This window comes from Polistes canadensis, unplaced genomic scaffold (assembly GCF_001313835.1).
Source record: "Polistes canadensis isolate GaletaPanama2010 unplaced genomic scaffold, ASM131383v1 scaffold_4, whole genome shotgun sequence".
Taxonomy (NCBI): Eukaryota; Metazoa; Arthropoda; class Insecta; order Hymenoptera; family Vespidae; genus Polistes; species Polistes canadensis.
The window spans coordinates 1,797,397-1,823,717 of NW_014569551.1; the positions used below are offsets into that span (position 1 = coordinate 1,797,397).

General features: G+C 26.9%; 3 protein-coding genes across 4 annotated transcripts in view; 1 reads left to right on the plus strand and 2 right to left on the minus strand.

Moving 5' to 3' along the window:
- Positions 1 to 597, minus strand: part of LOC106787105 (gustatory receptor for sugar taste 64f-like) — a 3,050-nt gene extending 2,453 nt beyond the window's left edge. Inside the window, exons 1-2 of the mRNA XM_014749182.1 lie at positions 430 to 597; positions 86 to 253 (exon numbers count right to left, since the gene is read on the minus strand). Of these exons, the coding sequence (XP_014604668.1) occupies positions 86 to 253; positions 430 to 577 (316 nt within the window). The 5' untranslated portion in view covers positions 578 to 597. The remainder of the gene's footprint in view (positions 1 to 85; positions 254 to 429) is intronic.
- Positions 598 to 7,659: 7,062 nt separating this feature from the next.
- Positions 7,660 to 14,900, minus strand: LOC106787611. The gene is made up of 4 exons (XM_014750138.1): positions 14,398 to 14,900; positions 10,390 to 10,504; positions 8,171 to 8,398; positions 7,660 to 7,958 (listed from the first exon to the last, which is right to left on the minus strand). Exons 1-4 carry the CDS (start codon positions 14,398 to 14,400, stop codon positions 7,888 to 7,890), a joined length of 417 nt encoding a protein of 138 aa, XP_014605624.1. The 5' UTR covers positions 14,401 to 14,900; the 3' UTR covers positions 7,660 to 7,887.
- On the plus strand, positions 14,736 to 26,208 carry LOC106787599 (nose resistant to fluoxetine protein 6). 2 transcript variants are annotated; one of them, XM_014750123.1, is made up of 14 exons: positions 14,736 to 14,824; positions 15,025 to 15,280; positions 19,397 to 19,645; positions 22,250 to 22,405; positions 23,231 to 23,451; positions 23,592 to 23,800; positions 23,901 to 24,156; positions 24,265 to 24,425; positions 24,492 to 24,660; positions 24,786 to 24,979; positions 25,059 to 25,188; positions 25,273 to 25,465; positions 25,561 to 25,706; positions 25,818 to 26,208. In XM_014750123.1, exons 2-14 carry the CDS (start codon positions 15,091 to 15,093, stop codon positions 25,965 to 25,967), a joined length of 2,424 nt encoding a protein of 807 aa, XP_014605609.1. In that variant the 5' UTR covers positions 14,736 to 14,824; positions 15,025 to 15,090; the 3' UTR covers positions 25,968 to 26,208. The 2 variants fall into 2 exon arrangements, with proteins under 2 accessions (XP_014605609.1, XP_014605616.1); XM_014750130.1 differs by lacking the exons at positions 15,025 to 15,280; positions 19,397 to 19,645 and having other exon boundaries at positions 14,748 to 14,824.
- Positions 26,209 to 26,321: the final 113 nt, after the last annotated feature.

A 26,321-nucleotide genomic window follows, 5' to 3' on the forward strand; every position in this document is an offset into this window, starting at 1 on the left:
AAAAAAAAAAAGGTCAAAAACAAAAAGAAAAAAAAAATTCAAATGTATCTTTTTTCAATGATTTTATAAAATCAAATCGAATCACAGTTAATAGTATCTACTTGCTTTAGGTAGGACGCATCCGGACTGTTGACACCGGAAACTGGAAGCATCGAAAAACAATTGGCCAATAGGATGATTGGCCTGATCGAGGCGTGAAAACTATCTGTTGCGGGATTAAAACTGTTCACCAAAGATACGTCCGGGTCCGATACTAAAACATTCGAAAAAGAATTCTCCGACAAAATATCCAATGCTTTTTCTTTTTTTTTTTTCTTTTTTTTTGTTATTAATTATTTGTATTATTTTTTTTTATATTCTGATATTTTTCTTTTTGTTTCTTCAATTTTTATCGTACGAACCAAGAAATAAAATACCCGTTTAGTTTACCTTCCGGATTTTCAACGTCGGTCTTCAACGTGTCGAATCTACTTAATTGCAGATTACTCCTTGGCGACCTGGAAATGTTGTTCCTTTTAACGAACAATTTTTTAAAACGTTGCCAAATAGTCCTATTTGATCTAGAATTTCGATCCATTATTTTTTTTGTATCCTTGTTTTATATCCCGCCGTTTAATTATTTAATTCTCATCGCGATAATCTCATAACTAATTATCAACCATTTTTATTATTATTATTATTATTATTATTATTATTATTGTTGTTTTTATGAAAATATAATATCACTTGGGATTATATATAAACGAAAGATTAAAAAAAAAAAAAAGCAAATTTTTGTAAAGTCACTTTCGCGATATTCGATGAACCAAGACACGATCCGCACTGCACAAAATTGCATAGCGAACAGAAGACGGATTTTTCTCATCGATAGTCTTTATTGGATTAGTAGAAAATAGGTGGTGGGTGTTTTATAAACAATGGAAACTCGATAAAACCCTTGGCGGCATAGATTGTGAACGCTTACGGACCTTGAGAAACCGATTTGTTAGAGAGAGAAAGATGATCTCAACGGAAAGCACCATTTTATTACATCGAATAAAGAAAAAGAAAAAAAAAAGAAAAAAGATATGAATACTTTGAAAATTATATCGGATCAGATATTGATGACACTAATTTCTAATTTTTTTTTTTCTTCTTCTTCTTCTTCTTTATTGACATATAATAATCGTCGTTTATTCTCTTTCGTCAATTAATTTCATTTTCATTTGACCATTTCATTAGTTAATTGTCACGATTGTTCAATTGCGTTTTAATTTGAATCGATATGTATTAGTTTGCAAGTGTTGAGTTTTATTCCGAATAATGTTCTTTTGTTCATTTTATATAAAGTGATAGATATTATATTAGTTGATTTAAAAATCAGTGACGTGTCTAATTTTCTTTTATTAATATTTTTTTTTCATTGGTGTAGTAATCGAATTGTTTGTTATAAAAATTAATAATTAAATTCATTCGTGCTAAAACGTATTTTTAATCTATTCGATTAAATAAGTAATAATAATGTAAATAAGAGATTGAAATATTTAATAATCATTTAGTTCATTTTCTCATGAATCGTTTTTTCGTTTTTTTTTTTTTTTTTTTTTTTTGATGTTTTGTTAGGAAAATAAGAATACTTTTTTACATTTTTTGTGGTATCTTTGAAAAAGTTAATATAAAATTTGATGTAAATTATATGAATGGAAAAATATCTTGTTGATAAATTTATTTAAAAAAAAAAATACGAACAATATTTATGCACAAATATATTAATTAAAGTAATAATTAACAATCAAAATATTCATCGATTTGATATTTCTTCTTTTCTATTTTTCGAATTTTTGTGGTCAATGCGTAAAAATGGTGTGGAGTCCGTTTACTATTGCACAATTCGTAAAATTTACGAATAAGGGTCTGATAAAACTGATTTATTTTTCGACTTTTTTAATTTTTCTAAGTATTTACCCAAGTATCGTCTTATATTTCGAAACATTTTTTTTTCCCCCATAATTAAAAAACTCATTCTCATTTAATTTTCTTAAATATATTAAACTTTTCTATCATTTGTGTAAAATAATATTAAAAACCAATATCGTATACTATTTCAATTAACGCGTAAACTCGACACACAGTTTATAAATCAAATATATATATATATATATATATATATCAAAATAATTTTAATATATACTATGAAAAAAAAAAAAAAAGAAAAAAAAAAATAAATATTATCCGTATACTAACTTGACATGAATGGTGATCGGTCGATGTAATTTCGGCATATCTGTCCAAAAAGTAGTTCTCATATTGTTACCAGCTCTTATTTCTTCCTTTAAACCGCACATTATGTTTTTTCAAACATTTCCGATACGTAATCGTTATAATTTATGCCATTATTATATTGTTACACGTACACACTCACACACACACACATACAAAATCAAACAGACGCACACGTAAGCAGAACGAACAGAAATAAAAAAAAAAAAGAAAAAGATTGAAAAATGAAAATATTATGTGAGAAATAATAATAATTCGAATGTTAAAGAAGACGCGTGAAGTCTCGTAAAGTAATACAACCCTCTGCTTACGGCACTCGTAAGGGTCGAAATAATCGTTTCTGTCGAGTAACGCGTCATAATATAGACTAGGAGATTTACTAGATAACAGAGAAGTCTATAGAACGTATTGTTTCTATCCCTACATACAATCTCGTGAAAACTAAACTTTTATATACGTTAACACTTACCTAACATGCATAGAAAAATGATGACAGACGGTTCTTTTATCTGTGTGAGTAGAAGTGTCATCGTGTATAAACATACAAGTTTGGACAAGCGATATTTAAGCTTAATTACAAAACTTACGTTTTTTATCTTTGACAGGAAGTCTTTCTCTTGTCATGGAAAAGAGAAACCGTGTAACGTTCAAAAAGTAAAGTAAAAAAGAGAGAGAGAGAGAGATGAAAATTAAAGGGGATTGAAAATAAGTAATGAAATATATTTGTTAACTTATCTAACAAATAAGTGTCAAATATTCGTATTCCGTAATTTTTGTTCCCCTTTCTTTTTTTAAATAATAATTATTATATAAGATGTGGTAATATATTATATATATGTATATAGGTGCGTTCTATCGACGCGTTATCATCGATCTTCCGCTTATCATCGAATATACCCTTCAAAAAAATAAAAGCAAAATATTGTATCCCACAATTTATAATTTCTTCTCATCGTAACTTTTTTTTTGTTTTCTTCTTTTTTCAAATATATATTATAATATATATATAACACAGGAAAAACGTGGTAAATGCAAATAAATTATCCTAAAGAACAAAACTACCTTTTCGTATTATATTTAATTAGTGTACCATAGGTTTATATAATTTATTTATTTAAACAAAAAAAATCATTCAACGATCTAATAAGATCCGTCATGAACATAACATATATATATACATATATATATAGATATATATAAAGTTTGATATATCGTCATCGTTAATCGTCATCCTTTTACTTCTTGGTCTTCGAACGTTCCATTACAATTCTTGTTCTTGTATTAAAGGGTGTCGACGATCCGATAAGGGTCTACCCTTTTCTAATAGCATAACCCCCAGTCGCGTGCACGTGTTCGCCTAAGTACACCTGACCATCTAACCATACCCCCTCTTCCCTCACCATTCTCCCTCTCATTCTATCTATTCATCCCTACACACACACACGCAAACACATTTACATATTTATCTATGTGTTGATGAAAAAGAGAGTAACGCGTAAATGCAAACACCTCTTTTACTGACAACAAGCTGTTCAAACAAAATTTTTCCATCGTCATAGCGTCGTCACAGCTGCATCGGCTTCCAAATAAAAGCACGACTTGTACATACATACACACACACGTTTATATTCTTATGCAGGAGAGAGACACATAACAAACGTAAATCTCTCGCGTGCGAGCTTGCAACTAGTTCATTCGTTTAACAATCTATAATACTTTCTTCCACGATTATTATCTAGATAGTTTTACAAAAACTATCATTTAGTTCATTTTATCTATCCCTTCTTCCAGGTATCCCATAAAAACAGATAAAAAGTATATATGTATATATATATGCGTGTGTGTGTGTGTATGTGTATTTTGTTTTATCACAAATTTATTGGACCTTAGCAGGAAAACAATATTAAAGTACGTTTTTCTTTTTATCTTCTTCTTCTTTTCTTTTTTTTAATTTTAAAATTCCCTTTCTTTTTTTTTGTTAAATATATTAATCAGATCTTTTATATATTGCATCTTGATACATTTATATATTTATTCAATTAAATTACTTAAAAAATTGATATATCTCCGATTTACTTACATATACGTATATTATATAAACGTGCTTTCAATCAAACGTTCTTGTTGCTTTTTTTTTTTCTCCCCTCCATTTCATCGCTAAATCAGATTTTAAATTTCGTAAATAAATTAAATGTTACACACTTTTTCGCGGAAAATAGGTTTGTTTGTTTTGTTTTTTTTTTTCTTTCTTTTCGTAAGATCGGTATGATTCATCATCCCACTCGCTTCCATTATTATCACCACCATCGATCCGATGTGTACTATTATTAATAGTAACTCTTTCGTCATATCCTTTTTTCTTCTTTTTTGTTTTTTTCTTTTCACACACAATAATCGTAAATACCTCGCATGGTAAATTCGTCGTAATATTTACATATCTATGTTACAGAAAATTTTTGTCTTTTTGATAATATGACATTTTTAAAAATTGTAACGATTAAATACGTGCTCGTGAATTTATTACACGAACGCACATATATATATATGCCAATTCATGCGGCGCATATTATTTGTATCATTCCAATTTTGTTTATGTTACACCTAAGTGTATGTACTTTTTTAATACGCTTTCATACACACGCACGAAGGATATAAAATACTCGTATACATATGCATGTGTAGGGTTGGGTTTACGTACACGCCAATATAAACACGTTTGTTTAATTTCAATGTCGAGAATAATATCAATACTCATTATATCTTATACCGGTAAAGAAAAAGAAAGAATCAGACGTATTTCGTTGCTGATAAAAGAATACACATTTCTTTACTTTTCCTTTTTTTTTTTTTTTTTTTTTTTTTTTTCTCATCGCGAATAATAATCCGTTATATATTCTTTTTTTCTTTTTTTTATTCAATTCGCCTTCAAATACGTAATCGCTGTACATATTTATTTTATAAATGATTACTTATCGTGTGTCAATCCTGTTTCCTTTTTCTTTTTCTTTGTTTGTTCGTTTTTTTTCTTTTTTTTTTTTTTGTTTCAAGTACCTACTACACAACTCGAGGTAATTTTATTTGTGAACGTAGATTATTATTATTATTATTATTATTAATATTCTTTTTGTATTTACTAATCGGATTTTATGTTTTACAATATTCTCTTATCGTTAACGAGACATTATCATATTTTATTTTAATATCGTGACAATCCGTTATAGCATGCGAATTAAATTTTTTTTCTCGTACGACAAAAAAAAAAAAAAAGAAGAAAGGGAAAATTATTGAATTCTCGTAATTATTTCTGATTGTGTATGTTCTTTTTTTTTTTTTTAAGTATTTAAAAAATACTCAATATAAAATGTGATCCAACATATTCGCGTACAAAGTAATTGTACGTAGTAAAACTATAGTAAGACTTATTTCATAATTACAATAATATCTAACAATTTAATTTTTTTATCGACGATCCAAAAATAATTTTCTTTCCTTTTTTTTTTTTTTGTCTTCGTGTAAATGATCACAATAAATATATGCGTGTAACGTGTGTCATTGAATAAAATGTAAATCGAGAACGATAGATCGCAGAAATATTTATTTTTACCTGATATAAGTTTCAATATTAAATATAATTCTTTATTTTTAATTTATTTAGTATTTCTCTCGTCCAAAAATTTTAAATTTTAACCATAACAAATAATAGAGGACACCTTACACTGATGATATCTAGGCTAACAAACACTAGTCTAGATTGAAACAGTTTTGTTGAGGAACTTAAATAATAACGATCAATTTAACGAAGTTTAGATGTTTTGTGTTTTGAATATTAATAATAAAAAGAAAAATGTATGTCTACTTAATGAAAAAAGACGCTGAACTGTAAAGATTAAGGTAACATGTAAAAAATTATTTATTGTATGAGCTTCATGTATGTCGTAATATAAGAAATAATAATAAAATAAAATTTCTAGTTGCTGAAGAAGTCCCAATAAAGGGACGAAACGTCCAACTAAATCAAACATAGTTCTACTTCTTTCATGTCCAAGTTCCCTGTTAAATTTCATCATTAAAAATTTATTTTTAATATTTATTTTATAAAATGTTCTAAATATAGAAATGAAACATTGAAACGAAACAAAATAATCCCAACATTTTTGCGATCAACATCGTATTTATAATTACACAATACTAAAATGCACAATGATGTATATTTGTGAGATATAATAATAGTTTTAATCATATCCGTAAATTAATTTGCAAATTTGTGTATAATAAAAGAATACATTTTTCTAAAAGATGATATTATTTACAAGAAACCTCAATGTGTTTAAATTTATAGATTTAAATTTAGATTTATATTTAGATCAGTTTCATTCGTAGAAACGTTGAAATATAGTCTACCACAAAAATAAAAAAAAAAAAACACATTATTTATCCTTCCGATTAATATATTATTTAAAATACTGTATAATAATTGCTCGTTGGAAAATAGAGATAATTGATTTAAGCGTGAGCGATTAGAATCTCGTTTCTCTTTATGAATAAATTATATTACTGAGACATTTTAAATGAAAACAACAACAACATTATTATTGCAGTTGACCGATTTATCTAATCGACTTTTATTTAAAGTTTTAAATAAAATATAGATTTGAAAAAAACAAAATAAATATATTCGATTTATTTAAGAGGAATTTACGTATAATTTTTTTTGCGGCCTGCAAAGTTCACGGTGATAACGTAAAAAATATATAAAAACAATGTGTAAAAATTAGATATTGTGAAGAAATAATTATAATTATAAAAAAAAGTTTTTCTATGAAAAGAAAACACACAAAAGAAGAATGAAAGAACAGTTTTTCGATAAAATAACGAATGAGTTATCACAGCTAATCCAAACTTGAGTTAACTTGGGTTCTCATTGCGTAATAAGGCCTCTAAACGATATTAGTCTAGGGCCCACGAAATGAACGGTACGTTTTTGAAGTTATTTACGTGAGGACTCATCTCACAACGCGTAACAACTAATTGTAAAAGACAATATATTCGCAATTGTATAAACAATAATAATTAAATTTAATCGATTATTATTATTATTATTATTATTATTATTATTATTATTATGCTTATTACTAATATTATTCTTATTATTATTATATGCTAACTCGTTATACGTTAAGTAATCAATATTTCTAAACTTTGTCATTTATTTCACGAAACAATTTCAGTTCGAATAATAATTATTACTATTAAATACTTATAAATAACGTTACTAATAATTAGATCATTGCTAAGCGAAAATATTAGGCAATAAGAAAGAGAGAGAGATCAAAAAAAATATTTCAAGCTTTTCAACTTGAAAAAAAAAACAAACCACCCACCTACCCACAGTTGTTCTTATTAATATTATTTTTTTTTAATTATGCATATTCAAATATGCGCGTTGCGTTTTGTTCTATTATTTTCTTTTTTTTTTTTTTTTATAACGCGATTACGATTATCCATCGTTCGTGTATTTAAATTACAGTATATATGTAAATTGACAAATTTCCGCACTTAGCACCCAGAGCAGATTGAAATTTGACGAAAAAAATGTAGGAAGAGAAGAAAACGCGAACGGTGTTGTCGTCAACCAACGTGTTGTTTCGAGACACCCGGTTGATTATTGGCTTCACGTGCTGCAGCGTTCATGCCGTGATCTGAAAATTAATTTAGAAAGACAACAAAAAGAAAAAATCCCATTTGAACGTTTTACAATTTAAATCCAATCTGTATAATACTACTGCATATAATACGAATTAAATTAGAATGAGGAGAAGTCAAGGGGAGGGAGGAGAAAGGAAGGGAGGGGTGAAAAAAAATAATAAGGGTTGAAAGAAAGAAAAGGAAGAAAAAGAAACAACATTCGTACCAGTTTCGGTAGATAATTCCCCGAAACGATCTGGCAAATCGGAAATACTCGTTGCAGCATGTTTCCCATGAATATCCGGTAAAGCGTTTCTTCTTCCGGTTCTTCCCGTTGACAGAAATGCTTTTGTACCGTTGTCATCATCCTTACTACCACCCACTCCTCCTCCTCCTCCTCCTCCACCTGCTGGTCCCTCCGAGTCCAAACGTCTCGGTGATATCATCTTCAAAACTGTAAATAATTTTTCCCCATACGTTTATGGTTTGTATTTTTGTCTGATATTAGGGTGAATCAATAGTTCGTACGTTTATCATTGTGTTAGAAATTTTTTGTTTTATAAACTGCATCAGTGGATTGTTTTTTTTCTTTTTTTGTAAAAAATTTACTTTGAAAATATTAATTAAAAACAATGCACGAACTAATTGGTTCACCCTAATAGTATAAGATTGGTTCTTTTATATATTTTTCTATCATAATAATCTACAAATTGATATATTCAATTGTAAATTGGGTTGTGTTTTTATACTATTGCTCGATTCTATCAATTCTGTGAAGTAATATTTGAGATTAGTCGAATAAAATTGTAACTTTAATTAAATAAACAATATTTTATTGAAATAAATTATCTTTTAAATTTAATTTTCGCGTTGTTGTCCAACTGTTGCAATATTTTCTTATATTACAAAATATTGAATTATCCAAAACAAACATGATCGTTTAAAACGAGAAAATATTAGCATAAATCGTAAATGGCATGAAGGTAATATTATGAAGTGTTTACGAGTCTTACAATTTTCATGAATTCATCAAATTTCATAGATTCCATTGTAAATACAATCACGACATTAAATCTGTCAATACTAATGAACATATTTTATCATTTGTACAATGATGAATAAACAAAAAATTGAAGGCAAAGGGTATATTTCAAGTTTGGACGTGTTAGTAGACCCTTTCAAGTATTTTTTACTATTGTTTCTGACTGTACTTTCGATCGAAGAATCGATGAAACGTATATGTATATATATACATATGTATTTACGACACATAAGAATGTTTCGGAAAAGATAACGCGTTTTAAACGGTAATACATAATATTTCGATGACACATCATCGTAAAATTATATATGATGATTATTATTAAAACGATTAAAAAAATCTTTCTTTTATTTTTAAATCAAATTTTCATTCATATATATATGCATATACATGCACGTGAATAGGTTTTTATTATAATATTTATACTCACGTTTGTACAGAAAAAATCGCATTTAATATTTTCAATTATCAATCGATTATTTATCAATGAAACACACATGCGTACGACGACAAATACACGACTATAGATTCACATGCCTACTACCAAACTAAATTTTTAATCTATTTGCGTGATATCTGGTAGTTCCCGGTAATATTTATGTTTTAACGGGATACTTTTATCTTAATTTTTAGATTTATTGAAAGAAACCAATGTAAAAGTAAATATGTATATTTTCAAAATAATATACACGAGTATACAGAAATTCTATAATCAAAAAAATAATGGATGATTGTAATAAAACATTATCTCGATACAATACGAGAACATATTTTTTATTATTATTATTATTATTATTATTATTATTAGATACACGCATTATATTTCTTTCTATGAAAGAATGTTTTTTTTTTTTCAAAAATCGTTGTTTTAAAAACAAATCAAATATCGAGAAAATTTACAATGATATTTTTTATAAAATTATAAAACAAGGAATGAGAAAGAATAGAAAGCAATGAAACATATGTTACTTAATTTATTAGCCATATCTAACGACTATATTAGTAATGCAAAAACTATCCTACTTTAATCTTATTTAATTGCTATTTAAATAGCTAATGGTAATTATTTTTTTTTTCTTTTTCCTCACATGACAACTCTCACGATTCTACTACGTTGTTTACGAGTCAATTCAATTATCTCTTTTTATTTTTCTTTTACCTTGTTAAAATTTTAAAATCTATTTTAATATTCTTCATATCTGTATAGGTATGTTGCATTTGGAAACATTAAGAAATTACAAATATTAAAAAATAAACTTTTGAAAAATAATGTACTTTAGGATAAAATCCGATTTACAAAATTTCAAATAATGAAATTATATTTTCTTAACGATCTAATATATATATAATAAATAAATTTATAAATATATTTATATATTTTAATAAATAATAAATAAAAATACCTTTGACACGAATGAACCGTTGTCTTCGATATCTTTTAAATCTTGAGCAACCGGATATGGCAAGACAATCAGCCCCAGTTTTTGAGGAAGTCTCACCATCTTGTCGAAGCTTCACCTGTTCAAATTTCATTCAAATTAGATTCATTTAATCTATAAAATGTAATCCCGTACAACGGACAATAGAATATCACGTTTCATTTAAATACAAATACAAAATGGAAATAATAAATATTCCTATGTCGAATCCTATCGAAATAATTAAAACGAATATTTCGATTTATATTCGAGGAAAAAAAAAGGAAAAAAAGAACTCATCTGTGTTCGCTCGCACAATTCAAAATAATTTTGGAGATAATAAAATATTGAATTTGATTTATCTTATAAGATGGAAGGAAGGTCAACAAAAAAAAAAATGTAAACTGTGTTTGGTTGGATGATATAAAAATATTTTTAAATTAACAAAAATTTGTTTTTTACGTTTCCAACGTTGCGAATGAAAAAATTAAAATATATAGTAGGAAAATAAGATTACGAATAGAACGAAAATCGAATCCTTTTTTTCATTGGCTAGTGTTTTAATATTTCAAATTGGAGAATGATGAAAAAATAAAAACATTGAAATAGTTAATATAAAAAGTTTGATATAACATATACAAATCTAGTTTGTTGCAATCGAAAGTTTCCACTTTTCTACTTTTCCAATATCTGCGTTTTACTACTTGCTTTGGTCAAACAAATCGATATATATATATATATATATCAGTCTAGTATATTTATTTTTCTTCTTTTTATATCTCTTTCCCGCGACAGTTTATAAAATAGTAGTAAGGACCAAGCGTGAAATAATAAAAAAAGAAGTTACGTGAATGAAAAGAAAATAATAATACATAGATATCTTCCCACTTGTCAAGAGATATTTTTTTCTTATGACGCAAATACTCAAAACGATTAACGCAAATATTTTGCAAAAAATTAACAATACATTTTTACTAACATATCGTTATTTAACCCCGTTTAAACATATTAAATAATATAAATTATATTAACGTGTACACGATGAAAATAAATTAATTTATATTAGATGCATGAATGTGTTTGTTTGAATATAATACTTATCAATCAAAAATCAAATTATCAAAATTATGTTACTCTTATTTTGCTTTTTTAATTATAATTAAAATCGTTTTTTTTCAATTTGAAATTTATTCAAAATACAGATGATCGATAATTCATCATTTTCTCTGCATAACTTGACCCAATTGCAATAATCTGATTATTATTATAATTACTATATAATAATACATAAAGTAAAAAGATTTGGAAATTATCCTGAACCATGATCGTATCAAGTAACATCGATTAATCGTTTCGTTATACGTTTGCAATTTAAATATACATAAATAAATAAATAAATGAAAAAGAAGAGGAAAGGAAAAATATAAAATAACGCGTATAACGAAATCGAATTAAAAATACATAAGGGGTAACTTTTTTTTTCTGCTTTTTGTATTCATGAGAGTAACAATTGAAGTCTCGTAACCCAGTTAGCATAATACGGAAAACAAATGGAAGGTAAATATAACATATGTATTAGTATATGCATACGTGATATCTATTGTAAAGAATTTTACGATTTAATAAAATTGTTTCTAAAACATACGCATGATTTAAATACCATAAATATATATATATCAACATGTGTCTGTGTATGTGTATGTTAGTAATATAAATGCATATACTTAATCAATTCGATGTTGTAATACAAAATTATCATACATGCATATGCATTGAAATATTTTAACATAATAACCGAGAAGATACAAGTATTTTGACCAACGTCGGATATGAAGATTATATTGGTGAGAAAGAATAAAAAAAAAAAAAAAAAGAAATTAAAAAATTAAATTTATGAATATAAGAAGCACGATGGCTCGTTCTTGCTTAATATTATTTTTTAATTAATAAGTAAGCGTATGAATCTATATGAAAGGATTATGATTTAAAAAAAAAAACACAAATAAATTGTTTTAAATTTCTATGGTGGTATTCGATTATTAAGCATTTTGAATCTTTGAACTCGTTTTATTTATGACTTTGTTACTCTTCTACTTGCAATTAAATATTATATAATTTATTTAAAAAAAAAACTTTTCGAAATATTATATTTAAATAACAAATCGAAATATGTAACAACGTAGAATGATTATTTATGTAAATGTATTTCGGTGTGATGTACAAGTTCAAAGAGTTAAATATTATATATTGTTGGTTATAAAAAAATAAAGATAAAAATATATCAACATTTAGTTAATATTAATATTTTTATCTTATTTTTACTCATAGAATATGAGGATAAAATTTTACAAAAAAAGATACTGGGACACCCTATACATGTGTAAATGCATGTTAAGAAAATATAAGAATAATCATGCATAAACACTTATATAACAGATAATACTGAATAACGATAAGAATAAAAGTAAATGTTAACGTACAACAACATACTGTTGACTAACGAATATTAATTAATATATACATATATAATTTTCTAACATTGTAAATTTATTTAAAATAAAAAAGAAAGTACGTGGATTATTTTAAAAAAAAAAACAAAAAAAAAAAATTAAAAAAGGGGTTTTATTTTCGTGGAATGTATTCTTACGCTTCACGCACGTGTGCACTTTGACAGTAGGTAGTAGTAGGTTACAACAATGTTTGCTAATGTATTTGTTTCTTTTCAAAATGGCACATATAATAATTTGATTCACGTAGTTTTTCTTCGTTTCTATTTCCTCCTCTATTATTAATTTTCTTTCTAAATCCTTCTTTCCTCTAATCTCGTTGACGTTGTTTCAATACAATCGAAATAAATGGACCCAAAAACAAAGAATAAATAAGGTATTAATAATGACGGGGAATTCAAATTAAAAATTAAAAAAAAAAAAAAAGATAATTTTTAATAAAAATATTTGATTTACAATAATACAAATTATTCGAAGAATCTCAAACAATAGGAAAAAATTAAAGAGAAAGCAGACACAAGAACGAAAAATGAAAAAAAGAAATCGAAAAGATAGGTTAGGATAACGTATTCGAAGAGGGAACAATTCAAACAAACAATAAATTTTATATGTACAATTAAAAATTAAAAAAAAAACACAAAGTTTTATTAAATTCAATTATCAAAGTTAAATCGACGATTAACGATCGGTAAAAAGAATTGTACGAAATAAAGAAAATAAAAAGACAACATTTACGAAGGAAAAAAAAATAACCCAAACAAACATGTCTCCTCCGGGCATACTAAAAAATACAAAATTAAAAAAAAAGAAACAATACGATCGATCATAAGAATATATATACATATATACAATATATATATATATTTATCACATGTGCCAGGTATGACTGTAGAGCACAAAAATTTCTTATATGATGGTTAAATTTATTCGTAAGATAAAATTAATTTAATGTGTAAATAAATAGCGAGCGTGCGAGAGAGTACGAGAGAATACGAGAGAATAAGAGAAAGAGAGAAGAAGAAGTAGAAGAAATTAAGAATCGGCGCGTTTTGTGATAGGCTGATATAGAAATAATAATACACGATATTATATTAGTGGCAAAAGGACGTGATGACGCGTTAGTGACGCGTTTTATCTCGTACTTATGGAAAGTAAGTACTATACGTCGTCGATTCACGCACGCGATGCAAGCAAGAGGAGCATTGATGATGAAAGAGATAGAAAACGTTTGTGTGCGTGCGCGCGTGCGCGCACGCGTGCGCCTTTTTCTACCTGCTACGTCTACTACTACTACACAACACACACCTACGTATATAAAACACGTCTAATTGACTTATAAGAAACCAAGGATAGAATATAAGTAAATAGTATAGGTCGTATTTACTATATATATGTGTGTGTGTTTGTGTGTATATGTGGTATGATAAAGTTGAGATTAATGTATTGAAAATGATGAACACTTGCACGTACTACATAACACACTCACCATTGGATCAGTTCAATGTCTGTATCTTTTTCTCTCTTTCTCTCTTTCTCTCCTTCTTTCTTTCTCTTTCTCTCTCTCTCTTTCTCTCCCTCTCTCATTCACTCACTCTCATTCTACAATCGTGCGTAAGATTAGCGTTCCCTCTCGTTGCACGCGCCGTCACAAACCACTGTGTTTGTGTGTTGCGTGTGTGTATATGTGTAAAAGAGAAAGAAGAGGATAGAAAATGGTTAGAGAGCGCAGCGCGTCCAAAGTGCTTGAGCTCGTACAAATCACTAATATACTGAAGTAGGATCGAACGTTTCCACTTGGTGTATTGTTCCGTTTTTATTCGAGGTCGAATCGATACCAGAAGCTTAGCTACCCAGAATCTATATGAGTATTATATTAACTACGATGATTACACTTATGAAAGGAGTACACACTGGTAAATTTCGTTTATTTGTATATTGTCTATCGAAAAATGATTTGTTAAACTAAAGGGGAAAAAGAAAGAGAAATAGCCAAATAAAAAACGCGTTTTATATATATATATATATATATAAAAAGTTATTCACAATAATTTTTTTTCCAGTCCTTAAAGCCAACTCACAATAATAATTCTTAACCGAGTTCGAAATGTGTAAGAATGTTTATAGAATCTAACCTACCAATCACCGATCACTATTCACGGCGGCTGATATTTATCGACCAATGGAAAAGAACCAATCGCGAGCACGGAATTTACATCGCATTGAATTCAATTGGTCGAACGCGCTTTTCGACCTATCCGAAACTTTCCGATCGTTCCCGAGTTATGTCACCATTTTAAAGCCCATCGTGTTCGACATAATCACGCATTGCATAGGTTATGCGCTTCTTGTTAGGATGACGTTCGCTGTCGGTAAGATTTTGTACACAACGAGTTTGGAACGTATCGTTAATTGAATAACTAATAGATCCACTTGAGCGATGATCCTTTTGTTTAAGCATTTCGCCTCATCGTGCAACCATCGTTTGTTGTGTAATTTGATAATTTAAGATATTTTCTTAGGATGACGAGAGAGGAGGCTTCCATTTAAAAACAAATATTTAAAGATCGAAGTAGTATGTCCACGGAAATAAGAAGACTAGTAACAAAATTTATATTGTTGGGACAACATTGATTTTATTACTTCGAGCTACTAGATTTATCCGTCAAAATTATTTAACAAATTAATGGCACTTATTATGTCGATGTTTCAAAAAAAAAAAAAAAAAATAATATAATTTTCAAGCAGGTAATAGATGCATTATCAAATTTCGAAAGTACTTTGAAAGTTTTTTCGTCCTTATTTAGATGAAATATAATTTACATATCTACTTAACAACTTTTATTAGTCCACCTACACATATTAAATAATTGAATAGTTACGGCGTAAAACTTCTTCTCAACGTGTGCGTGGCCCATTTATTTATTTGTGATGTAAGCCTTTCTACCTTTAATCAAACTGGACACGTGAAGGTCGTTCAACATTACTTTGCATGCATTACTGTACAACTTGCGATTCAACAATGAATTATTTTCACTTTGTTCTTTTAAACAATCTGATAATATATGATTTAATTGGATTTCATTAATTTGATGCCACTTAATAATTGACAATTTTTTAAAAGTATTGTACGACGCCATTTTATTTTTTTTAGGATCATATATCTATATATATATATATATATATATATTATACAATTATTTATGTATTCTTAATGTTTAATTCATAAATAAAAATAATTTTAACAATAATACTAACAATTAGGTCTTCATATTCTTTTTTTTTTATTGTATATCAATTTAATTTGCACGTATTACAATATTATTAAACACCAGAGATATATTTTGCAAGAAAAAAAGTAACTAATAGATCATAATTTGTGTACAAGTATTTAAATAAAGGCTAATACTTTTGTTTGGCATTGTACGTTTGAGCTTATAAGATCGAAAGCGATAAAACGATGTCAAGAATAACAAAAATGCAAACGTGTCAGATCAAAAGTATTACGAACATCAATATCTTTCACAAGTTTTGATAAAAGTAAACATCTATATTTAATTACATATGTATTAGTAAATACTTATTTACATGCATTACGATGACGAAGAATTTTTGTATTACATCTCAACAACTTTCATTTGTTATACGATGAACGAACGACGACTATAACTATATATAATAATTACTTTTTTTTATTAATAATATTAATATATATATATATATAATAATAATTTATCATTATAATTACAGTACTTTATATTTAATTTCATGGAGCCAAAAAAAAGAAAATGTATGTAAAAATAAAAAGAAAAATAAAAATAATGTTCGGATAAAATGTAACAAGGTTTTTATTTTTTTATTTTTAATGAACGAATAAAAGGGCACGCACGAATGGAGTATTGGAAAGACTTGAAAATATTTCGCAAGGAAAACGTTTTGCAATACGTTGGAAGTATTGACGAGGAATGCGGTGCGGGGGGTTTAGCTCAATGACCGGTGGATTTATCGCAATTCGCAAAGAAAGCGGTCAACTTGAAAGACCTCTCCCACTTTCATTTTAAAAACTCATCTTAGAAACGTCCTTGCACCGTTCATATTAATTACGTCTATTAAACGAATTATTATTTAACATTCTTATATACTTCTTTTTGCCTTTTTTTACATACAGTGAGTCACAGGTATATTCGTACCACATTTTTCACTGTCAATTTTGAACAATCAATATTTTTAATTAATAAAATATTTTCATTTGAAAATACTCATAGAAAAAACTTATTTAAAAAATATATTCGATTTTTATTAATTGATAATATAATTTTATAACGAAATAACATTCTACCATGAGAAAAGAATAAAATTATACATAATTGATAAGAAAATTAATCTCACAAGATATGCAAAAACAATCGTTTAAAAAACATTATAAAATACAAAGGTGTGCCACAATCAAGTATTACTTATAAAAATAATTATTTTATTTTCGTTATATCTCTTACGTAGATGTAAATGTTCTTTGTGAGATCAATTTCTGATCATTTAAGTAAAATGAAGAATTTTCAAATCTTGCTTTCCAAGCAAATTAATTATTTAAAATGCATAATAAGATCTGATATAAATACTCCTTGTGACTCACATTATACATTTATTAATAAAAAATATGTCATTGCAATATAAAAATGTTTGTAAAATCACGTCTCACGTAATCGTTAAGATAACGTTCTCAATTACACTTGTACGATTTCTTTTTTTTTTTTCAAAATTTGTTTACGATCCATACGTTTTTTTATGTTTCGTTAATCGTCCGTTTAAAAATGAATATGTATGGAAAATATTACGTTAATAATTCGTTTAAATTTCACAGATGACATTAATATTAATCCCCACGATAGAAATCGGATGGAAATATTTTTATAGTTACCATAGAAATTTATTATGCAACCAGTTTCATTTAATATTCGTCTATTTTTCGTTCCACATTTTCTTTCTTTTTTTTTTTTTTACATATATATCGATGGAAATATTAAAATATTTTTATTACCATTACTTTTTTTTTATTAATTCATACAAATGACGTGTTAATAATTAATATTATAACAATAATTTTGTTTTATGAGAAAATAAAACAAAGTATTATAATATATTATAATATATTATATAGATATCTGACCCGATTTTAAAACATAAAATAAATAATAACAATTATTCGCGTTGTTAGAAAAGATAAATATTTTTTTACTTTTTACTTTTTATCGATTATTCGAACGGCGACATTTCGAAAGAAGTTTTCGCTTTTAAATGTATATATTACGTGTGAGATTGGTGATATAAGATGAAAAAGAAATAACAAAATTTGATTCACCAATAACAAATTTATATGAGGGATCTTTCCAAACTCTTACGTTCTAACTTTCTTAGCCTTTTTTTCTTTTTAATCATATATGTATATAAGTTTAACGTTCTACAGACTTTTGATACAGGTTTATTACGAGATTGTTGAGTTTTATTTCGTAATACTATCGTGACCCACTCTCTTTTCAAGAACATCAGTATTAAATTCAAAAAATAGCACATTTTCGAAACGATTACCAAGAAACCAAGGACTTTCTTAGCGAGCAACTAACGTATATATATATGTATATATAATATATATATACGTAATGAAAGTTATATATATAATTAAGGTTAAATAGAGTATTATAATAATTTAGAAAAAGTTTTTAAGCTTAAATCGAGATCAAAGAAAGTAGTAGTAGTTTGAAACAAGTTCTTTGACTTATTTTGTTATTATTTCTTCTTTTTTTTTTCAAGTTAACACGTTCGAAATAAACGTACTCGCATAATAAACGTATTTCGCATACACTAACGTGTGTTGTAAATAAGTGTCAACAGCGTGCATTATAAAATCTATTGTAAAATGATATTTCAATATCGGTCCCTTGGCGTTGTTGATCGGGTGCGTTTAAAAAGAGTGGGAGGTTTTAAAAAGAAGCATCTACCCCTCTTTTCTCACGATTTCATAATAATCGATGTTGAGAACAGAGAGTCTCATGATAGAAACAACGATCATTCTTCGAGTACGTCTTCGAACGGGTCGTTGTTCAGTTACTTTTTCATTCGTATCGGTTTCTTTTGTTTTTTCTCCCCCTTTCATATATCACCCCGCGGATATGTTATAAAATATTTTATTTATTATTTTTATTTTACACGATATATCACACGCATTTAATTCGATTTATTCTCGATGAGGAGAATTATTTTCGTCAATTTTATCGCGTATCGGGAATACGTGTTAACGAGAAATCAAATAATTCAAATATTGTCGAACAATAAGGATATACAAGGATTTGTATAAAATAATATTTGTATATTTGCAAGAAGAAGAAGAAGAAATTATTTTTCTTTTCTAATCGAAAATTATTCGAAGATGAATAGCAGGACAATAAATCGTCGTCCTTTGCAACATTTAATATTTTTCATTTCATTCATAGTTCGTTTATTGAACGCTGTTAAACACGTTGATGTTATTTCTACGAGTGCTTATACCGTTCTCGAAGAGGACGAAATACTTCGTATATTTTCATTAAACAAGACAAATTCTTCCAACAATTTTACCATTGTCAATTTGATCGATAATTTTGATAACAACACCAACGTGGAAACGGACAAAGTTCTTTGGAAAATGAAAGACACAGAAGTTATTTCTACCAATCATTATTACGGCGAGTTGACATTTACAGGTATTTTATTTATATGTATATTATATAATTTAAGAAAAGTAACTAAACAAATATTTAGTTATACGGTTAGGTATTTAACTTGTATATATCGATAATATTGTTTTATGTTATTCGTTAAAAGTGTGAACGGAGAATATAAGTGGATGAATTTAAAAAAATCTTATTTAGAAATAAATATTATCTAAAACAAAACGAGATAAAATAAATAAAGGTTCTTTCTTGTTTTTTGTTTCGTAATTTGAAACTTTTCAATCTTCACTTCTGATGATTTAACGTCCGTTTAAAATACTGCATAACGTGTTTATTGGTTTACCACATTTAATTTGTTACCAAAAGTATCGTAAATAAATGAATAATTGTCCATTAAACAGTACGTAAAAATTCTATCGAAAAAAGAATTGAACAATGACTTGGAATTTAATATGCGTCGGTAACCCAAAAAAAAAATAAATAAAAAAGTTATGTTTGTTTTTATCCGATGTGATGTGTATTTTATAAATACCGAAGGTCCTCTTATATTCTTAGGATATTTAATCTCGGTACGCATTTAGTTCCTGTCGCGATAAATGAACGATGATAATATCTTGCATTGAAGAAGACATTGATAAAATCGCGGAGAAAAATAATTGACCTTAAAAAAAAAAGATTCATTTGCATGATAGAAGGTTATATATCGATTATATGAGATAATAAAGTATTTTAAAAGGAAAGAAATAGCATGAAGGATAACGTTTAGATATTAATGATAAATGATTGATGCTGTTAAATGGATTGAACGACAAAGAAGAATAAATAATGAAACAACACCGTGTAATAATAAAATCAAACAATTGTTAAATATCACTTGTAAAGAATTTTCCTATTCGTTGATTTTTAAAACTTTGATTTGTTGACAATTGTCACATAGTAGAAATAATGAAGAAAAGTTGAAAAAAAATAAATAAATAAAAATAGAATTAAACATTTCTCATATTTATATAGAATAATATGTATATGAATATACATTAGGATTATTAATGGTAACGACGAGTTCAGAAACTATCACGAAATTATCCATTGTATGGAAAAATGTAATATAGAAAAGTTTGTTAATTATAATTAACCAATCGTATTGACGAGCACAATCGCGAACACCACCACTATGATCTTCGTTGCGTTACATCCTGCATGATCTAATTTTTTTTTTTTTTTTATAGCAACTTAGCTTATTGTATTTTGTCACAATTATTGATAGGATAGATAATAATAGAGAACAAAACACCGTTGAAATATTTCTAACACTGAACTAACTGTACGTCGAGTTATCCATCGAGAATGGCGAAATACTAATGGCAAAACGTTCGTTTTCAATTTATTAGCATTTACTGTTAGTACTATGCATATAGAATCTTATTCCACGTTAGTGGAAATATAGATAAACATAGATAAAAATCCTTGACTTAAAACGTGTCATATTATTTTTTGTTTTTTTTTAACTAAACAACGAGAAACGTGCGAATCGTTATTTTTTATAAAATATCTTTATGTTTAGTAAAAAAAAAAGAAAAAAAAAAGAATTACACTATTAATTAAAATTATTAAAAATTATTAATTAATTAAATAAAATAAAATCGAAGAGATTTATTCTGAGTAGATCAATAAATGAAATAAACAATTAAACTAATCATTTGTAATCGATAAATATCACGAAAGTCTACTTGATGGTGCAATCAATGATTGCAATTATTGAAAACGCTATTAAATCTTGATTCTATGATAAAAATCTTTACAAAAATGTCCACTTTTTCTCTATTTTATATTGTTATGCATAAAATGATTACGTTTCATACTATAATTATTAGATAATTAGAAAGTAATATTATATCAAGAATCGATTCGTGACAATGATCAATACTAGGACAATTGATAAAATCAAGTGGTACGAGTCCTTCGTAAAGAAAAAAAAAACAAGGAAACAAAAAATGGTTTTACATTGATGTTAGAAAGGTGTGTTCAAGCTTAATAAAGCATACAGCTCGATTATATTAACATGTATACTTTGATTATATAATAATAATAATGTTCGTATAAATTAATAATACGATAAATATACAATGTAGCACTACCTTGTATTATTACATTCTAAATGAATCTGAAGAGAAAAGGAAAGGAACAAAAATCCTTGTTGCGTAAAAGTTTTAATTTATAATCTACAAATATGTTTCTTCTAATGGTAAAACGAGATCACTATTTTATTAAATATTTCGTTAGTAAAATATTTGTAAAAATTAACTATAAAACCTATATTTTACATTTATATATAAAATGATCGTAGGACTTTCAAAAGAATTGCATTTTTTAAATGTCAGCGGAGAAAATTGAGAAACATTGTTTGAATTATATTTTAAAGAAGAATTAGAAGAAGAAAAAAATAAACCAAAGTTAAATTTTATCTTTTGATTCGACAAATTAATCATTTCAATTTTTAACATCATCTTTACAATTTGATTAACCGGTTTCAATCAGTGTGTAACGTTTCGTCATTTACATTTAAAAAAAGAATTGGTTAAATCAAATATATAAAAACAAATATTGCATTTTTAAATGTACTTATCATTTTTTCAGATACCTATAAGAAAGAAATTGATTTGGAAGCAAGTAGATTATTTAAATTGGTACCTGCGTACGATCCTGGTGCAGGTAGCGTCAGTGTTGAATGTAAAAGAGATGCTGAAATTTTTCAACGAGAACTCGCCAAATTTACATTATGGGCTTTGACGAGTAAGTTTTTTTATACGAATTTATTTACTCGTATTGCATAATAAATTTCGGCAAATTCAATTTAAATTAATTTGAAGTGAAATTATTTATTTAAATGATGCTAGGTGACATTTTAATTAGGACACAATAGAATAATATTTTTGTTATTAACGATTCGTTTAAAAAAACAATGTAATCATTAGGATGCATTCTAATATATCTCAAATAATGTCGAATTTAAAATTAATTTCACAATCTAGAACAACCATTCGATTATATAAAAGTCTTTTGTCAAGTCTAACATCAAGATGCGTATTTCCTCTTTTGTATGCACTACTGTGCTTGTCCTGGCAATACGAAAACGGTGTTGCCTTGGTTATTTTGCCTTCACAGATTTCACTTCTTGTCACCAATTCGTTCGTAAACCTTTCGTTTTTCTTTTTTGCCACGATTACGAAAGTTTTACTTTATTGCAAATATTGGACTTTATTACCCCGGAAAACAAAAGAAATCAAAGTTCCCGTTCGATTCATAAATTGTTGCGAATAAAAATGTATCGTATATATAATACATTATAAATATTAGGATGAACCAAAATTTTTTATATTAATATTTCCAAAGTAAATTTTACAAAAAAACAAAAAAAAACAATCCATCGTGCAATTTCAAAGTAAAGTTTCAACACAGTAAACTCACGAACTTTTGATTCACCCTAATATTAATCTACACGAATATTTCCGAACAATCTAATACTCAGTTATCGATTAATCCGTGCTAAAAATTTATCTTTATCGTGTAATTTAATTGATTGAAAAAAAAAAAAAACCGAACAATTAATCATTTCAGTGTACGATGCAACGGCTAAGATACCTTCCGGTCTTTTAAATGGTAACGTAAATCAATTGGGTGATTTCGATGAGTGTATAAACACGGTTGGAACAAATGATATTCGGGGACAATACTGTTTGGCTTATTTGCAATTAAACGTTGATAAATCACGAACCGATTTGAAACACTTACATCGTCTTCTTCATTCACATTACATTATTAAAAGCAACGTAACAGACGTACGTACGTATGCTATTAATGCATGCTTATATAAATAAAAAAAAATTAATCCAATATCCTTATCGTTGCGAAAAAAAATTACTTATCATTATTTTTTAATTAATACATATAATTAAATTTGTATTTTGTTTTTACACAGCCAGGACATAGAGTACCACGTTTCAGTACAGTGAATTGGGCCGTTTGTACTCCAGCATCTTGTTCACCTCATGACGTTGAAATATCTCTTCGTGATACTTTATCCAAATACACGTCTCAAAGTGGATTACAAATTTCAGTTCATGTTGATCGAGATATGTGTCAGGTGAAAAATAATCTACCACTTCCGAGAGAAACCATTTTCGTTGGGTAAATCGATAATTAATGATTTTTTACTGTGTTATTTAATTCAATCAAATAGTATATTCATTTTGTAAAATAATATTTATCGATGTTTTATTTATTACAGTATTTTGTTCGTTACTGTATTAGCATTAACTCTCGTTGCTGCTTATTACGATCATTATAAAATATCTACCAACGAAATTCTATTATCATTTTCAATTAAACGTAATTTTAATAAACTCGTCTCGTTGGAAAGAACTGATGGGGATATAGCGAGTTTACATGGTGTACGAGCTTTCAATGCTTTGATGTTATTATTAGCACACAAAAGTATGGCATTGTTTTTCAATCCATATTCTAACAGAACTGAAATGAGTGAGGTAAATTTTTAAACAAAATCTATATAAATATATGAATATATATACAACATACGCATAGATGTATGCATATACAAATTTATGATTAATTAAGCTAATTATGTGACTCAGTATTTAGGTAAACCATGGACAGTTATAGGAAGAGCTGCAAGTCTTTACACCGATCCATTTATTATGCTTTCTGGTCTTCTTACCAGTTATTCTTTCATTGGAAGAATTAAAAAAACTGGCTATTTGGATATTAAAAACGAATATCTAGGTCGACTTTTTAGGTAATTTTGTTTTTTAAACATTTACTTTTTTAATTGTTGATGATTACTGATTGAACTTTTTTGTAGACTGGTACCAACTTTAGGTGCATTGATATTATTTTGCACTTACATCATGCCACATTTGGGTTCTGGACCTCAATGGAATTTGGTGGTAACACAACACGCAAATATTTGCAAACAAAACTGGTGGAAAAACTTTTTATTCATTCATAATTATTTTGGATTTGAAAATATGGTTAGCATCGGAACGATTTATTTCAATTGAAAAATTATCTATGAAGTATTTCTTTGAAAAAAGAAAACAATTAATATTTTATAAACAAGAGAATAAATTGTTAATTAATTTATTTTTTTTTTTAGTGTTTAACGCACACGCATCACATAGGAATAGACACACAATTATTTGCACTGTCTCCTTTCTTGGTACTGTTATTATATAAGAAACCAAAAATTGGTGGTATAGTTTTACTTACTATAGCTACATTCTCAACAATGTTAAGATATTACGTAACATATTCCAAACGTCTTAACAATTATGTTTACTTCGGTATATCGTGAGTATACTTTCTTGCGTTATGATATTAATTAATACGATAAATTAAATACGTTATTGTTATATATATATTATTGCAGAATAAAACAACTGTTTGATACGGCAAATATGTCGTACATTTTACCGAGTCACAGATTGACCGTATACATTATGGGAATATTTGTTGGATATTTACTCCGATTATTACCTAAACAATTTAAAATGAATAAAGTAAGATTTATTGCGATGTTATATTTGTGAAATAACTACATTATCGTTATCATTTAATTTTGTTAATTATTTGAATCAATCTAGAATACCTCTTACATTGGTTGGATTTTGTGTACAACAATGTTCTTTGCATCGGTTTTTGCTCCAGCAAAAATGGGAAGTATAGATTACATTTATAATCCAATGCACGCAGCTATGTATAATGCATTTGCTCCTATCGGATGGTGCATACTTTTCGCTTGGGTAATAATTATGCATCAAACAGGAAATACCAATGGCAAGTGATACGAAAATTTTATTTATCTTTGTCAAAAAAATATAAAAAAAATAATTTCTTTTTTTTACTATCATATTTATTATTATTTTATTCAGGATGGTTAGGAAGAACTTTAGCTTGGAAAGGATTCGTTGTTACCACCAGGCTCAGTTATGCTATTTATTTGACACAATTTCCGGTTTATTTTTATAACGTCGGACATACTCGTAGTGTCGAGTATTTTGATTTCATAAAACTGGTGGTACGTATTTAACACATAAATGTTTAAAAAAGTTCATGTTTTAATGATATAAAAATAAAAAAAAATTGATAATTTAATTTTATCCGAATATAATTCATACTTTTGTTACAGTTTAACATGACGGAATTTTTCTGGATCCTAATTGCATCCGTTACTTTAACTTTGCTCTTTGACACGCCCTTTCAAAATATTAAAAATTATTTATTGAAAAAGCAAAGGATACGAGAACAAATATTAGCTAAATCATTGAAATCGGAATAACACGGTTATACTAAATATATTTTATTTTTTTTACCAAAATTAGATTTAAGTATTGTAAATAATCTCGACAAAATATATATATATGCGTTTATATATACTTGGTCGTAATAGTAATTAATAATAAATCACATTACTTGCGATTGCATTGTATATGATGATATATAATGTATATATGACTGTCAAGAAAATATTAGTCATACTTGTATGCGAATATATATATATGCAATGGTATATATATATTGTAAATAATGTTTATTGTATATTATTCTTTTCCATTTACTATATTTTTATTTAACTTTTTATTATCTTATTTTCTTTTGTAATATATATATATTAATAAATATTTTTCCTACC